At 34.6% G+C, this 16,494-nt stretch overlaps 1 protein-coding gene across 1 annotated transcript in view; it reads left to right on the forward strand.

The window, feature by feature from the left end:
• The window catches only part of LOC130231672 (zeta-sarcoglycan), a 482,284-nt gene that overhangs the window by 409,823 nt on the left and 55,967 nt on the right, over positions 1-16,494 (forward strand). The window contains exons 5-6 of the mRNA XM_056461045.1: positions 7,345-7,467; positions 13,146-13,218. Of these exons, the coding sequence (XP_056317020.1) occupies positions 7,345-7,467; positions 13,146-13,218 (196 nt within the window). The remainder of the gene's footprint in view (positions 1-7,344; positions 7,468-13,145; positions 13,219-16,494) is intronic.

The raw sequence follows: 16,494 nt of genomic DNA on the forward strand, positions 1-16,494 counted from the left end.
GTGTCTTTTCGGCGTTATGCCTATATGATTTTGCAAGACAACTTGGACGAATTAGACGTGGCATTAAACTTTCGTCAGGACGAATTTAATTATGTAATATTTGTGACTACAAACAGCATGAAGTGTTTTGCTTGCGGAGAAATGGGTCATTTGATCCGCGCATGCCCCGGTCGAGTAAACCAGCAAGATCAAAATCGTTCACCTGCTGATGCGCCCGACTCTGAGATGCAGAATGACATGGCCGCAGTGGCTAGTGTTAGTAATGCGCCTAGCACAAGTCTTCCTCAGGAAAATGAACCACAGACAGTAGCTGAGGTGATCCTGATTGATAAAAATGATGAGAGGAAAAACGACATAGTTGATGTAGAAGGAGACGGGCCGTTACAGGTGGATGAACAGCCAATACGGGCTGCGGGAGATGTATTGCGCAAGAGCAGTATCCCGGTTATAGCCGGAGAGCAAGCGTCTTTCAATAAAGAAAAAGATCAAATATTAGAAATGGATTTAGATGACAGTGCTTTTAAGACGCCTCAGAAGAGACGCTTAAAACAACAGAATACCGGTAAACAAGCAAAAAAGACGGATAATTGCGATCTGAGTCAATCTGAAACGGAGAGTGAGAGCGACTTTTCAGAATGCAGTGTGTCATGCAGTTTGCCATTAAGCGGTTTTTCTAGCCGAGTTTACACTGTGGACGACATAAAGTCATTTCTTAAAGTGACAAAAAATGCCAGAAATGTTAAAATTGAGGAATATTTCCCAGATGTTATGCAATTCATGGAAAAAGCAAAGCTTTTTAGGAGCGAGGGAAGTTTCAATAAACAGGAGGTGTATCGGCTAGAAAAACTGCTTGGCAAACTTAACGCCCAACCAAGGCTCAGTAATGACAGCACGTAAATACGTTTTCCCCTTTTTTCTTTTCTGTTTTCTTTGTTTGGGTTATTTTTGTTTTTGTCTTTCTTTCTTTTCTATGGAGGAGGTTTTTGTGGCTTCTCTTAATGTAAATGAGGCTAGAGATATTAGGAAAAGGTATCAGATATATGAAGTAATTAAACAAAAGAGGATTGATGTCTTATGTATTCAAGAAACGCATAGTGATCCTTTAAACAGTTCTGACTGGGGTAAGGAATTTGATGGGTTATCAGTTTTAAGTCATTTGAATTCAACTAGCAGTGGGGTTGCTATTTTGTTCTCTAAGAGATTTGTTCCTGTTTCCTATCAGGTAGATGAAGTTATAAAAGGTAGACTTTTAAAAGTTGATGCCCAGTTTGAAAAATATTCTTTTATATTTATATGCGTGTATGTTCCAGTTAATGCTTTGGAAAGGATGGTGTTCCTTGATACGTTGAGTAATGTTTTAAGTAATTGTGACACTGACAAAGTTTTGTTTTTAGGGGGGGATTTTAATTGTACTGAGAGCATTCTTGATAGGAATCATGTTGAACCACACATGTCTTCACAGAAGCGTTTAATTCAATTAATAAAAACCCATGAGATTGTTGATGTCTGGAGGAACTTTAATGGCAGTCAAAGACAGTATACTTGGGCCCATGCTCATGACAATCGGATTTCACTAGCAAGATTAGATAGATTTTATTGTTTTAAGCACCAGTTTAATCTTTTTAGAAGCTGTTCAATTTGCCCAGTGGGTTTCTCTGATCACAGTTTGTTACAGTGTGTTATATCACAAAGGTCTATTAAATCAAAAAGTGCGTATTGGCATTTTAACAGTAATTTATTGTCTGATAAGCATTTTAAGGAGATTTTTAAAGAGTTCTGGAAGAATTTTAGAAATACAAAAACTTCTTTTCAATGTTTGCAGCAGTGGTGGGAGGTTGCAAAGGTGCAAGTTAAACAGCTGTGTCAACAATATACTCTTAATGTCACAGGAGACATTCTCCGTTCAATGAAATCAATTGAGAAGGAGCTGGTAGAGCTTCAAATGCTTGTTGACAGCACATCAAATTTGGCTCATTTGGACTCCTTTAATAAAAAGAAAAATATTTTAGGTAAATTATTGGATACTGTTACACAAGGAGCGCTGGTCAGATCACGCTATCAGAGTATAGAGTTGATGGATGCACCTTCTAAATTCTTTTTTAATTTAGAGAAAAAAAATGGACAAAGAAGGCTTATACATGCTTTAAAATCAGAGGATGGATCTTTGTTATCAAACCCTTCTGATATTCGAAAAAGAGCAGTGAGTTTCTATGAGCATTTGTATAAAAGTGATCTTATGCATGAACAAACTACTAATGTCTTCCTTGAAAACTTGCCTCAGCTGTCCAAAGAGGCTAATGCTGAGATCAGCAGGGCCTTAACTCTGGAGGAGTTGGAGGAGGCTCTGCAAAGCATGGAATGTGGGAAAGCACCTGGACTTGATGGGTTGTCAGTTGACTTTTATAAGTCCTTTTGGCCGGAGGTGGGTCCGGACCTATTGGAGGTGCTCAAAGAAAGCCTGGCCTATGGGCGGCTTCCCACAAGTTGCCGTAGAGCAGTTCTCACGTTACTGCCAAAGAAGGGAGATCCGAATGACATCAAAAACTGGAGACCAGTCAGTTTGTTGTGCAGTGATTACAAATTGCTTTCAAAAGTACTGGCAAACAGATTAGGGGGAGTTTTGGAACAGGTGATCCATCCTGACCAGACATATTGTGTACCTGGTAGACGTATTGTTGACAATATATCTTTTATCAGGGATGTTTTGGACCTTGGCAAAAAGCTTAATTTAGATATTGGCCTTTTGTCGCTTGATCAAGAAAAAGCTTTTGATCGCATTGAGCATAAGTACTTATGGGATGCTCTAGAGGCTTTTGGTTTTAGTTCAGGTTTTATCTCAATGGTTAAGGTGTTATACTGTGACGTTGAGAGTATTTTGAAAGTTAAAGGTGACTTATGTGCTCCTTTTAAGGTTTTTAGAGGTGTAAGGCAAGGCTGTGCTTTGTCTGGTATGTTGTATGTTTTAGCAATTGAGCCGTTTTTAAATAAATTAAGAGCAGATTTGTATGGGTTGTGTATTCCATCATGTCCAAATGTGTTTAAATTGTCAGCATATGCAGATGATATTGTTGTTTTAATTAGTTGTCAAGATGATGTTGAATTGCTGTTAAAATTGCTAAAGGATTTCAAGGAGGTTTCCTCTACTAAAGTGAATTGGTCTAAAAGTGAAGCCATTTTAATCGGGAAATGGTTTAATGGAGAACCAAACCTCCCAGATGGTTTACTTTGGACCAGGGAGGGTTTTAAATATCTGGGAGTGTTTTTAGGAAATGAAGCAGTTGTACAAAAAAACTTTGAAGGTGTTGTTGAAAAGATAAAAGGTCGTCTTAGTAAATGGAATTTTTTACTTCCAAATATGTCTTATAGAGGCCGCATATTAATAATTAATAATTTATTAGCATCATCTTTGTGGCATCGGTTAATGTGTGTGGATCCTCCCTTTAATCTATTGTCAAAAATTCAGTCAATTTTGATAGATTTCTTTTGGGATAAGCTAAACTGGGTTCCGAAAGCTGTGTTGTACTTGCCCAAGGAAGAGGGGGGTCATGGGCTTGTGCATTTACAGAGCCGAACAGCAGCTTTTCGGCTCCAGTTTGTGCAGAGACTTTTGAATGGACCATTGGATGCGAACTGGAGATCCATAACCTTTATGCTACTGCAATCCTTTGGAAATGTGGGCATTGAGAAAACTTTGTTTTGGCTGAATCCTAAAAGGATAGAATTATCCAAACTTCCTATTTTCTATCGTAATATCTTCAAGATTTGGACTTTGTTTACTGTGCACAGGCCCTTAGACATGACGTCTTTACACTGGCTGCTACAAGAACCTCTAATCTGTGGTTCACGCATGGACATATCCTTTAGGGGACCTTTTCCTGCACTCAACGAAATTCTTTCATCGGCTAAAATGACAACTCTTGGGTGTTTATTAAAGTCAGCAGGAAAAGACTTTAAAAATACTGACGCAGTTGCTGGACATTTGGGTCTTCATTCCAAACGGACAGTTACCAAACTCCTTGAACAATGGAGGGCTTCTCTCACAACTGAAGAGATCAGGTTGTTGGAGGAATATTATGAAGGGTTAACTGTTCCAAATTGTAATGATGTTTTCCCGTTTTTGTCATTATCTCCCAACTTAGAAAACTGTGACGGGGTGTTTTTACATTGTAAAGATGTGACAATAATTGGGCAAGAGTCAGCTTCTGGGAAGGTTTTATATAAAACATGTGTCAAAGTTTTTAACAAAATGGGGCTGAACAATAGAGTGGATACTCCATGGCGGGAGGTTTTAAGGTTGAATGAGGATGAGCACCCTCAATGGCGATCACTGTACAAGTCACCATTAACTAAAAGACATGGAGATTTGCAGTGGAGAATTTTACATGGTGCTGTTGCAGTGAATGCTTTTATTTCAATTTTAAATCCTGACGTTAGTCACAACTGCCCTTTCTGCTCGCAGAGAGAAACTGTTTTCCATACGTTTACACAATGTTCCAGACTTGAGCCTTTGTTTACTGTTTTACAGAATTTGTTTGTATCTTTTGGAGAAATCTTTTCCACTAAAACTTTCATTTGTGGGTTTAAATATGTTCAAAGGAAACGTTTTAAATGTCAGCTTCTCAATTTTTTATTAGGACAAGCTAAAATGGCGGTATATAGTACCAGAAAGCAAAAAATTGAAGGAAATGTGAGTCACAACTTGTTGGCAGTTTTTTTTAATTCTGTCAAATCAAGAATTCTTGTTGATTTTAAGTTTTATAAGGCTATGGATGATCTTCCTTCTTTTGATTTGGTGTGGGGTTACGCCGGCGCTCTGTGTGAGCTTTATGAAAATGAGTTGGTTTTTGCTCCCATTTTGGGTTAATTTTTTTTCTTTTTCTCATTTGTTCTTTTTTGTGAGTTGATTGTTTGAATAATGTATCAATGTTTTTGTAATAAAGTGTTGTGAAAATCAAAAAAAAAAAAATTTCTTTCTTTCTTTCTTTCTTTCTTTCTTTCTTTCTTTCTTTCTTTCTTTCTTTCTTTCTTTCTTTCTATCTATCTATCTATCTATCTATCTATCTATCTATCTATCTATCTATCTATCTGTCTATCTATCTATCTATCTATCTATCTTTCTTTCTTTCTTATTTTCTTTCTTTCTTACTTTCACATTTAAATATTAAGCAGAACATATAAAAAACAAATACAAATCAGAACTTATTTGTTTTGTTTTTTTTAAAATTTGGTAAAATCATATTATAAATCATCATTATAAGTCTATTAATGATTTTGTCACATATGAAAGTAGTTGGTGTGTTAATAAGGCTCTGTGTTTTTATTTATTTATTTATTTCTAATGTAATGTATTATAAGAATGTATCATCAATGAAACAGGGTATTTTGTGTTAACCTGTTAGCCAACACTTAATTTTGTGGATTTACACATACACTACTGGTCAAAAGTTTGAGTTTTTTTTTTTTTTTTTTTTTTTTTGTAAGGAAATCATTCTGTTCTGAAGACTGGAGTAATGAAGCAAAAAATTCATCTTTAAAGTCACTGTAAAAATGTATGAATTAAATTATAAACTACTTTTGAACAGCTATTTTATAGTGTAATTACATTTCACAAATTTACCCTTTTTTTCTGTATTTTGGAATAAATGAATGCAGCCTTGGTGAGCAGGAGTTTATTTTAAAACATTTAAAAATCCTACTAACTCCAAACGTATGACTGGTAGTGTACCTAAATTTAAATAGTAACAGTTCAAAAAAAACAAAATTAGGTATTATTGGAAAGAAGACACTTTGAGTGCTACTATAAACTTTAATTTAAACTCTATCTGTTTTAACCAATCAGACTAAAACACCTTTATGTATAATGCAGTTAATAATGTTATGTGAGAATATAATTGTTGTTGTTTTGAGATTGTAATCAGATACAGTAGGCCTACAATCTTTTTGTTGAAGCTGGCTTCTGTTGCAAACTGTAAACTTTAAGTAAATCTTTTTTAATTGAATCTTTTAATGTAAAGTTTATATTAAAAGTTTATAGTTTTAAATATATAAAAGTTTAAGTATTACAATTCAAAAATCATTTCTTTCTTTCTTGTATTTAATTTAGTTTCAAGAGTTTGTGCAGTTATTTTTTTCTTTCAAGATTTAAGGTTGTTATTCGTTCATTTGTTTGTTCATTCATTCGTTCGTTCGTTCGTTCATTCATTCATTCATTCGTTCGTTCGTTCGTTCGTTCGTTCGTTCGTTCGTTCGTTCGTTCGTTTGTTTGTTGGTTTGTTGAATTCTTTGTTTGGATAATGTTGTAGACCAGGGGTGTCCAAACTTGGTCTTGGAGGACCAATGCCCTGTAGATTTGTAGCTCCAACTTGGTGTGTCTGGCTGGGGCTGTAACTAAACTTCACAGGAGACCAGCTTTTCTTTCTTTCTTTCTTTCTTTCTTACGTTCTTTCGATCTTTTTTGTAAAATTTAAAGATCTTCCTTTCAAGATGTGAGATTGTCAATATTTATTGGTTAGTGTGTTCATTCATTCATTCATTCATTCATTCACTCATTCATTCGTTTGTTTGTTCCTTCAACCTTTCCTTAGTTTCTTCGCCTGTCCATTTGTTTATTCATCCATACATCCATCCATCCATCCATCCATTTATCCATCCATCCATCCATCCATCCATCCACACAGTCACATCAAATTATCCACATGTACTGTTCAATAAAAAAGTTGTAAAAAATAATCCGCTCCCTATATGCTATTTTGTGTTCACGATGCGGCCATAACATTTCAAAATCTTGTTTCTCTCCCCCATTCCCCCACCCCTTCTATTGTGGTGAAGGACTCCATTAGGCATCAAGACTGAACAACTGATTAGTGTTTATATTCAGCATCAATTTTTACTGAAGAGAAGTCATTAATTAAATGTTTTGTACAAATATGTCTATAATTTGTCACTCTAATAAGTTTTTAAACACCCTGGAAACAATGAGCAGCTGCTCTAATATTAATTTAGAAAATTAGCAAACTGCCTTTTCTCCCACTGTCAACACTAGCAGCTGTGCTCTGAAGCAGCAACTGAAAATGATCACTATAAATCTGTGTATTGTTCTGAATACAATTTATAATAATAATAATTATTATTATAATAATAATAATTATTTATTTATTTATGTATTATTTATTCATTATGCATTGTTTAATCCTGTGTTATATTTTATTATAAATCATATTTTTAATAACAGATTTTATTTTATTTTATTTTATTTTATTTTTTATGAACTTTATGTGGACCACAAAGGTCTAATCTGATCTTATTTATCAAGGCTTTATTTATTTTTCTTTTTTTTCTTTATAGGCTCAGAGATGGTGGAAGCCCAATGTCAGCGGTTTGAGGTGAGAAGCAGTGATGGTGAAAGAGTCCTTTTCTCTGCTGATGAAGAAGAAATCAGTATTGGCACAGATAAACTGAGAGTAACAGGTACCACAAACACACTCATATATTTCTTACATTTATATATAATCCATGAACAAGAATATATACTACGGTCTCAAGTGCACTTAATTTATACCCAGGATAAAAAATAAATAAAATACAAATAAAATAAAATAAATAATAATTAAAAATATATAATCGAATAATTAAACAAAAAAAAAAATCACACGCCATATGAAACTTTTGCAATAAAAATGAAAACACACTCCAAGGATCTTTGTTTTATTTACAACTTACTGTTTACTACAGATCTGAAAGCGGTAATCCCAATCCTGTAGAATAAAACATACCCTGCATACTTGTATATGTCAGAAATGTTTGGCTATGCGTATCTACACCAGATGCCTGACATGTTAAACAAGCCCAATCCCATTAGAATCAACAGAGCTGTCATCATGGCAGTGTGCTTTCAGTTGATGGACACCATTTTCTGTTTTTGACATGTCCAGCTACTTTACTGAAGCTATCTGCCACATAAGATCGGTTTTGCATGAAATTTAATTTGAGTAAATTTTGTCCATTAAATCAAAGTCAGTAATGGGACTCGGCTGATGTAAAATTTTTACAGTTGTCAAGAAATATAGTCAGGCATCATTAGTCCAGTAAACCTTCTGAGCTTGAGGTATGTGTGTGAGAGTGAGAGATTAATCACTCCCAATGTGTGATATTGCTTTCATAAACAGGTTAATAGTAACTGTGTTTACATGCAGCTGAATAATGGCACTGGTGGATCAATAGAAATGAAATGGCTGTGTATAAACAACTGGACCATAGACCTGAAATCATTTCTTTATATTTGGATTTAAGAAAAATGTGTAGTGTGTGTGTATATATATATATATATATATATATATATATATATATATATATATATATATATATATATATATATATATATATATATATATATATATATATATATATATATATATATATATATATATATAGGTGTTCCTGTATTAATTGGCTAATGTTCTTCTCGTTTTTGCTCTGAGAACAAGAAAGGATCAAAACAAATCCAAAATAAAACAAATATCTCTGAGCAACACATACACTACCTGATAAAAGTTGTGTCGCCTAAGCCAGTTTTATGAACAACAAATAACTTGTTCTAGTTGATTATTTGGGATCAGAAGTGGCTTATATGAAAGGCAAAAGCCTCTAGATTATGCTTATTTTACCAAAAAAAAAATATTATTATGCCTTGGTTTTTAATTATTTGTTTGGCACAATAAGGTCTGACTTTGCTTGGATAAAAGTCTTGTCACTTAACATAAATAATGTACAGTATAGACTATAAAGTCATGGTGCAGTGAAAAAAGATTTAATATTGTGTACGACTCCCATGAGCTTCATCTCTGCAATGACTCAAGTAACTTAATAAAGTCATCTGGAATGGCAAAGACAGCGTTCTTGCAGGACTCCCAGAGTTCAACAAAATTCGTTGGATTCATCTTCAATGACTTCTCTCTCATCTTACCCCAGACATGCTCAATAATGTTCATGTCTGGTGACTGGGCTGGCCAATCCTGCAGCACCTTGACCTTCTTTGCTTTCAGGAACTTTGATGTGGAGGCGAAAGTATGAGAAGAAGCGCTATCCTGCTTAAGATTTTGCCCTCTCCTGTAGTTTGTAATGTAATGGGCAGCACAAATGTCTTGATACCTCAGCCTGTTGATGTTGCCATCCACTTTGCAGATCTTTCACACTGAATGAAACCCCAAACCACGATTGTTCCTTCACCAAACTTGACTGATAAATTGGAGAATCTTGGGTCCATGTGGGTTCCAATAGATCAATAGATCAGTATTTGTAATGATTGGATGCAGTTCAACAAATGATGCTTCACAAAAATCTACTTTCTGCCTCTTTTCCAAATGATCAACTAGAAGACTTTTGTCAAGTAATGTATAGGTCCTGTTTACACCTAGAATACTTTAGACAGTTGGATCACAAATCTATATATATATATATATATATATATATATATATATATATATATATATATATTTATTTATTCCATTCCCATTCATATATGTGACCCTGGACTACAAAGTAGGTGTCTTAGACATCAACTGCAATATGAATAAATAAGATTTCCATTAGGTTAGGTTAGGACAATATTTGGCTGAGATACACCTATAATATTACTAATAAAAATAACTTTTGAAATTTAAAACAACATCTTCATGGAACATGAGTTTTATGTAATATTCTAAAGATGTTTTCCTTAAAAGAAAAACCTATCATTTTAATCATTACATATATTTTTTAATTTTCTTTTTTTTTTTTTTTTTTCATTATTAGGAGAGATTCATTGCATGCTTTTCATTAATTAACAATTTCGGTTTGCATTACAGCATTACAGGACCTTGATTTTTAAAGGCATGTGTGCCAAAAACAACTTTAAATGCAACCCTCATTGTTGGATTATCATATTGTACTAAAGCATACAAATGAGATTAAGGAAATTCATACAAATTAGCCACTGAATCAAAAAAGGTTATCCAATTGCTGTGAGATTGCATTGGTTTTCAAATGCCTTTGTTTTTCAAGTGTTTCAAAGCTTGTTTACACCTTTATATAGTAATGTTGACTTGTGATCAGTTTCACAAATATGTATTTTGATAGCAGGTGTAAACAGGACAACAGTTGACAGTACTATTAGTAGCTGAATGAATCAGTGTTTTGTATCAATGAGTTGAATAAAAGATTTAACGACTCACTTATAAAGAATTAGGTTATCCTGAATTATTATTTTCATTTTAGCAAGACTTGCAATACTTCAGTGACTCCCTGCACTCTAAATGACTTTAGATGGTATGCTGTGTTTTTTTTTTTTTTTTTTTATTATTTATCAAAGCTCTGAAACTGCAACACACTATTCTATTCTATTTATACATCCATTTTTGAGCCGACTATTTTTTTTTTTCAATGTTTAAATATGCACCGTATATGTACTAGTAACCTGACCTTACATTGAAATGCAAATGGTTTGATTCAAATAGATTTCACTCATGCAGGCGCCTCTCTCTCTTACTCTTCTGTTTCTTTTTTCTGTCTCTTTCTGAAAAAGCATGCTGGGAGGTCAAATGGAATAGCTAGAGGTCAGGGACGAAGAGGGCACATGCTCAGTAATTGGCCAGATCTGTCCATTACCTCTTCACAAAAAAGACATGGGTGTAGAGAGGAATCAAGGGAGAGAAATAGTGGTGGAGGGAAAAAAGATAGACAGAGCATGCATAAATGAAATATAGTGCTTCTTCAGAGGTGAGGGTAAAATGTGACAGAAAGAAGAACTGTGAATTGAAAGAAAGAAAGAGTAATGTGTTAAAGGTATATTTAACTCGAAATTAAACAATTCTGTCATGGTTTTCTCTTTACTCATGTCAATAAAGAGGGCTCATTTTGACTTCTGTGGAACATAACATTTAATCAAATTTATGGTAAATAATTCTAGTTTTTCTAAATTGATATTATGTGCTCCGTTTAAATCCAACTAAAATGTGTAAATTAAGCAAATAAGTTTCAAGAGTTCACACTTATATATTGCTTGAAACTAATTGCAGGTTTGGCATGCTGTCCAGGTAGAGAACCTTGAGCTCGGAGATAATTAAGCCCAGGGCTCCTGCCTGGTCATTTAGCATGTAAAGGGGTTCTAAGATCAGGTTGCTCTCAAGAGCTCCCCCTGGTAAGAGAGGAAAATGGAGAGATGGGGTGGACAGGGGGATTCTTAAAAAAATGAAGATAAGGCGAAGTAAGGTGAAATGGGCAGTTTATTAGGGATGTCCTGATCAGTTTATTTTGCCCTCGAGTCTGAGTCATTTGATTTTGAGTATCTACCGATACCGAAACCTGATCTGATTCTTCTATAATACATAAAAAAGAATAAAGAAGAGCGAAGAAACAGGCTCAGGATGTTCCTTATTTTTTATTTAATTCACTTTATTTTAACATTCAACAATTCTGTTAATAAACCGAGCCCTTTTGTGGATAGCTTGAACAATCAAGTCATAAATAACTTAAGTTCTTCACTTTTGGACTTTAGCACAACAATAAAAAAATAAGATAATCTAATAAAAAAACAAATAGCGCCTCAACTTAAAATACTCAGACAATCCCAAGTTTAGTTGTCGTCATGAACTTTATAATACCTCCAGATTGCAGACATACTGACGCTTTCTGCTTCAAGCTGGTTTTGTGTTCTACTTTGCCGGCATTTAACCAATAGCACCTCTGCAACAAAGTGATGTTGTGCCGCACGTGTTGCTGTTCCTGTGTGAAGTCAAGAAAGAGGTCTTATTCTGTGCCACCGCATATATACATATACAGTTGAAGTCAGAATTATTAGCCCCCCTGAATTATTAGCCCCAATTTTTATTTTTTCCCCAATTTCTGTTTAATGGAGAGATGATTTTTACAACACATTTCTAAACATAATAGTTTTAATAACTCATTTCTAAAAACTGATTTTATCTTTGCCATGATGACAGTAAATAATATTTGACTGGATGTTTTTCAGAACACTTTTATACAGCTGAAAGTGACATTTAAAGGCTTAACTAGGTTAATTAGGTTAACTAGGCAGGCTAGGATAATTAGGCAAGTTATTGTATAATGATGGTTTGTTCTGTAGACTATTGGAAAAATATGGCTTGAAGGCGCTAATAATTTTAACCTTAAAATGGTTTTTAATAAATTAAAACTGCTTTTATTTTAGCCAGAAGAAAAAATATTATCAGACATACTGTGAAAAATTCCTTGCTTTGTTAATCTTAATTTGCGAAATAACTTAAAAAGAAAACAAAATTCAAACGGGGGCTAATAATTCGGACTCATGATCGGATCCGGACATCCCTACTGTTTATCGTAGACTTGCATTTATCTGATTGGTTTATCGATGATTGCGGATGAAAGACTAATCAATCATATAATGTGCTCCTCTCAAAATTAGTTTATGAAACTTTACTTAATTTTTGGACATTGTGAATGCTCTAAATTAGAAGAAAGTACAGATCTGGGGAAAAAGTATTCAATTCTTCCAATCCACAGTGCTTGTAATGTATCACTTGGTTTTTCAAATCTCTGTTGTAGGAGTTTGGAAAGCATAAAAGAGCATTAACTAAAGACCACATGTTGTGTGTTATTTATTTATTTATTTATTTATTTATTTATTTATTAGATTACATGTCTTATGCTCAAAAAACTCATAAAAAAACTGTATTAAAAGAAACCAAAATACGTATTCTGTTCTGTATTGTATTTTAAATGATAAAAAAATTACAAACCCAGCCAAGAATGACAAGTGATGCATACATTTTGGATTACCAGTGTGATCCTTAAAAGTGTATTTTATGTAAAATTGTATTTATTATGTTATGCATTTATTATGTAATAAGTCAATAATTCTTTAATGGATGCCTTTAGTAAAAAAATATACAAATGTATGAAACGGGACATATTTTAATATTTAGTTAGAGAAAAAACTAAACTAAAAAATTTAATGAAATGTATTTTTTTTATTGTTCTATTGCTTAAAAACCTCTCTTTTTTGTTTTAGACACATTTAAACATGCATATTACAGCATTTGTTTTCTCTAATGTTTCAAATGCAACTCTTATTTGATTTGTCTCTCTCTCTGTTTTTCTCTTTACCTCTCTAGGCAACGAAGGAGTTGTGTTTAGTCATTCAGTGGAAACGCCACACGTTCGAGCTGAACCATTCCAAGACCTGAAGTAAGGCATGCTTTCTTAATGTATCACATTATCATTCAGTGTGTGATTCACACTGAGAGCTGGGGGTAAAAAGAGTTCGAGGATGAAAAAAAAAGAAAGGCACTATGCACAAAAGGATGGAGGAAAGTCATAAAAACGTGAACTTAATGGACGTCCACTTTCTAATTGTCCATAGAAGCTTTATATCCTCAATATTCAGTGACAAACTGCCCCATTGGCACTCTGTTATGAGAAAGAGGACACAACCTCTCTGACACGCCCCATCCATCACTGGCGGATCGGCCAATCAGATTTATCTAATCTCTTCTGTCTGCATTAGTCGATATCTGATTGGATGTCCAATAGGTCACTAACACATCCTGATGCTTCCCACTTCCCCAAACTCCGACATGATCACTGACGGAAATGATGTAGTGCCATGATGGATGGAGTCACTTTAAGTGAAAGTGCGCAGGTTACTGAGGAGAACCGAGCGCTTTTACCGCCCAGTTTTGCTTTGATGGAGCACTACTGGGTGCTTTCCAATCGCTTATGAAGTCTCGTAATGCAAACGCACCAGGATCAAATCTACTTGTGCCATTAGAAACGTTGAGGCTATGACTGGGTTAATGGAGGGAGAGTGACTTTTTATACTAGACTTTCAGCTTTCAAGTGGGAGTGTTGACCCTTTTAGGTTCCATTTCTCCTTAATGGCAATTAACCGGATTTGAACCATTGAGAGGTCAAGTCTTAGTTAGAATGGTCAATGTAGCCCCTGCTGACCAATTTTGTTATCAACTTTTTGTCTCTTTTTTTAAACTGCAATTGCAGTTATATAAATTGTATATATTATATATATTGACAGCATCGTGATGATTAAATGAAGGATTAAATAACGTTAGAACTTCTCGTGCTTAAAATGAGTCACACGGTTATCTGAAAACTCCGTGTGGCGGGGCAAGCATTGCATGCTTTGTTTACTGCAGCAAGTTATCATGTCAACTGTTTTAAACTATTCCTGAGCGCTGCATTTGGTGTTTTTAGGTACAAAGATGCTTAATGCGTGAATACCTCCTAATTCCGCGCACATGATGAACATTTTACTACGAAAACTGGTCGCACGACATCAATTTTATGCAGTCGCACAAATGCTCCCAAATATATTTTGACATCGAATAGATAAAATTTCGGGCGCATATGCGACCAAAACGGTTGCATTTTCGAGCCCTGTCTCATATCCACAGCTATAAATGTGCTCCCAAATGCCAGACCTGCTGTTGGTTATAGGAGGATTACATTAACGTTACTAACCATTTTGCGAGCTAGTGCAGCATGTACCTGACTGGAGTAGTGTTTGGAGGTGGGCAGGAAAGGCAGCATGTTGCCTGTCACGTCATTTGGGATGCCTTGTTGAGCGTTTTTGCACTGAAAACATTATATTTTGTACACTTATTCTCTTTAATCTTCCTCGATATTAGTCTGAATTGTTCGGTTTGTAATGTGTACCGAACCAAAAGTCTCGTACCAAACGGTTAAACACGAATACGCATATCGTTACACCCTTAATATATATATAAATTATTAAATACTCGGCAGCAACACCATAAGACCTTCCTTCATCATTCAAAACACACTTTAAAATATCTTAGATAAGATCCAAGAACTCGATCAACCTCGATATATACCAATGTACAAAGTATCCTTTTAAAATAAATGTTTTGTGAAGCGTTTTTTGTGCCAATTGTTTCATTGTACTACATTAGGTGGAGCGCCCTGTTTCTCTGTCTACCAAAGAGTCCTTGGGCTCTCATAGATTAATGGTCTACGGTCTAAACTATTTCATAGTTTCAAAATTTGACCAATAAATCTACACTTTTTCCTCCTCCCTCAGTTCTGTGGTTTAAAATTGAGCTAGACAAAGAGCATTGCTGTAATTTGAGCTCAGTCTGCAGTCTGTTCCACAGCAGAGAGCCGACACTTTGATTGTGAAGTAATGCCATAGCGAAAATCTGCAGATAATCATCACACTCATCACGACTCCTTCACCGTCTCTCATCTCTTCCGTTGAATTTCTGCTTGTTCTCCTCCGACAGAATCTGGCATCCTTCACCGACCCGTGTGCATTAGCATTCCTTTAACATTTTGCAGGGATTAATACCTTATTACACGCTTTACGTGTTTCACTTCACTCTCGCCCTCATTAATTTGTAAATCGAAAGCAGGAAACATATAAATCAAGTTCACTTTCTTCTAATTATTGTTTTATCGAAGTGAGCTCATTATTACAGGGCTTAACAGTCAAATGAAACGAGTTATGGGCTAGCTCTACGTCATCCTTTGACATATGAAACTTCAGTAAACTAATGTTTGCCCAGTTTTTTCACTCCCTCACCACACGCACTCTTTCGGTTTCAGTCTCTGTGTCCTTCTTAGAGTTCAGAATAATGCAGTTAAAGTAAATGGAACATGTAATGACTTAATAGAGTCTATTAAAGGCTAATGTCTTATGATATGGTCTCACCGACAGAGTTCAATTGCATGCTGTTGATACACTTTCACAGCGGGAGTTGATCAGACCACCTTTAAAGTAGTGTTTGAGAGACTTCTGATAAGCTAATATATTTTTCCAAGCTTTTTTGTCTTTATATGTATAATAAGGCTTTGATGAATTAAAGTTCACACTTTTTAGACGGACACATTTATTGCATATATTTAGCAGCGACCTCCCCTCAAATTCACTTAACATTTTAGTGAACGAGAATGAGCTCAAGGGAAGCAGGAAAAGTTGCAGATTCCAACTGTTAAAGGTTCATTAGCAACCACTGTTGAGCCCCCAAGCAGTGAACTTTACTCATGGTTGGTCCAGGTGATTTTTTTGTCAGTTAAATGGCAAAGTAATGAAATGTAACTTAGTGTTCAGGCAAATGTTAAAGAATGCAGAAAGGCCTTTTCAATTATTTATAAACCCTCTTAAGCGATTCGACACTAATAACAAATGATGCCCGATCTAGTTTGAGTGCAATGTCTGGTTAAGTAGTTCAGATTCGCATGATAAATTATGTATGTGTTACTAGTGCTTAATGCATTTTCTTGGTAATGATAATTTGCAAGGATTTTTTTCTTTCATTACTTTCTTTTAAGTCATAGTTCTTATAAAACTGAAGGATTAAAGGATTTTAGGGGTTAGAGGGGATCGATTTTGTTCATTTTTTTATTTTATTTTTTTTATTAGGGCTTCATTTAATTATTATTTGTTTGTTTGCTAACTAAAATCAGTGTTGAGAAAGTAACTTTTGA

Source organism: Danio aesculapii, chromosome 1 (assembly GCF_903798145.1).
Source record: "Danio aesculapii chromosome 1, fDanAes4.1, whole genome shotgun sequence".
NCBI classification, from domain to species: domain Eukaryota; kingdom Metazoa; phylum Chordata; class Actinopteri; order Cypriniformes; family Danionidae; genus Danio; species Danio aesculapii.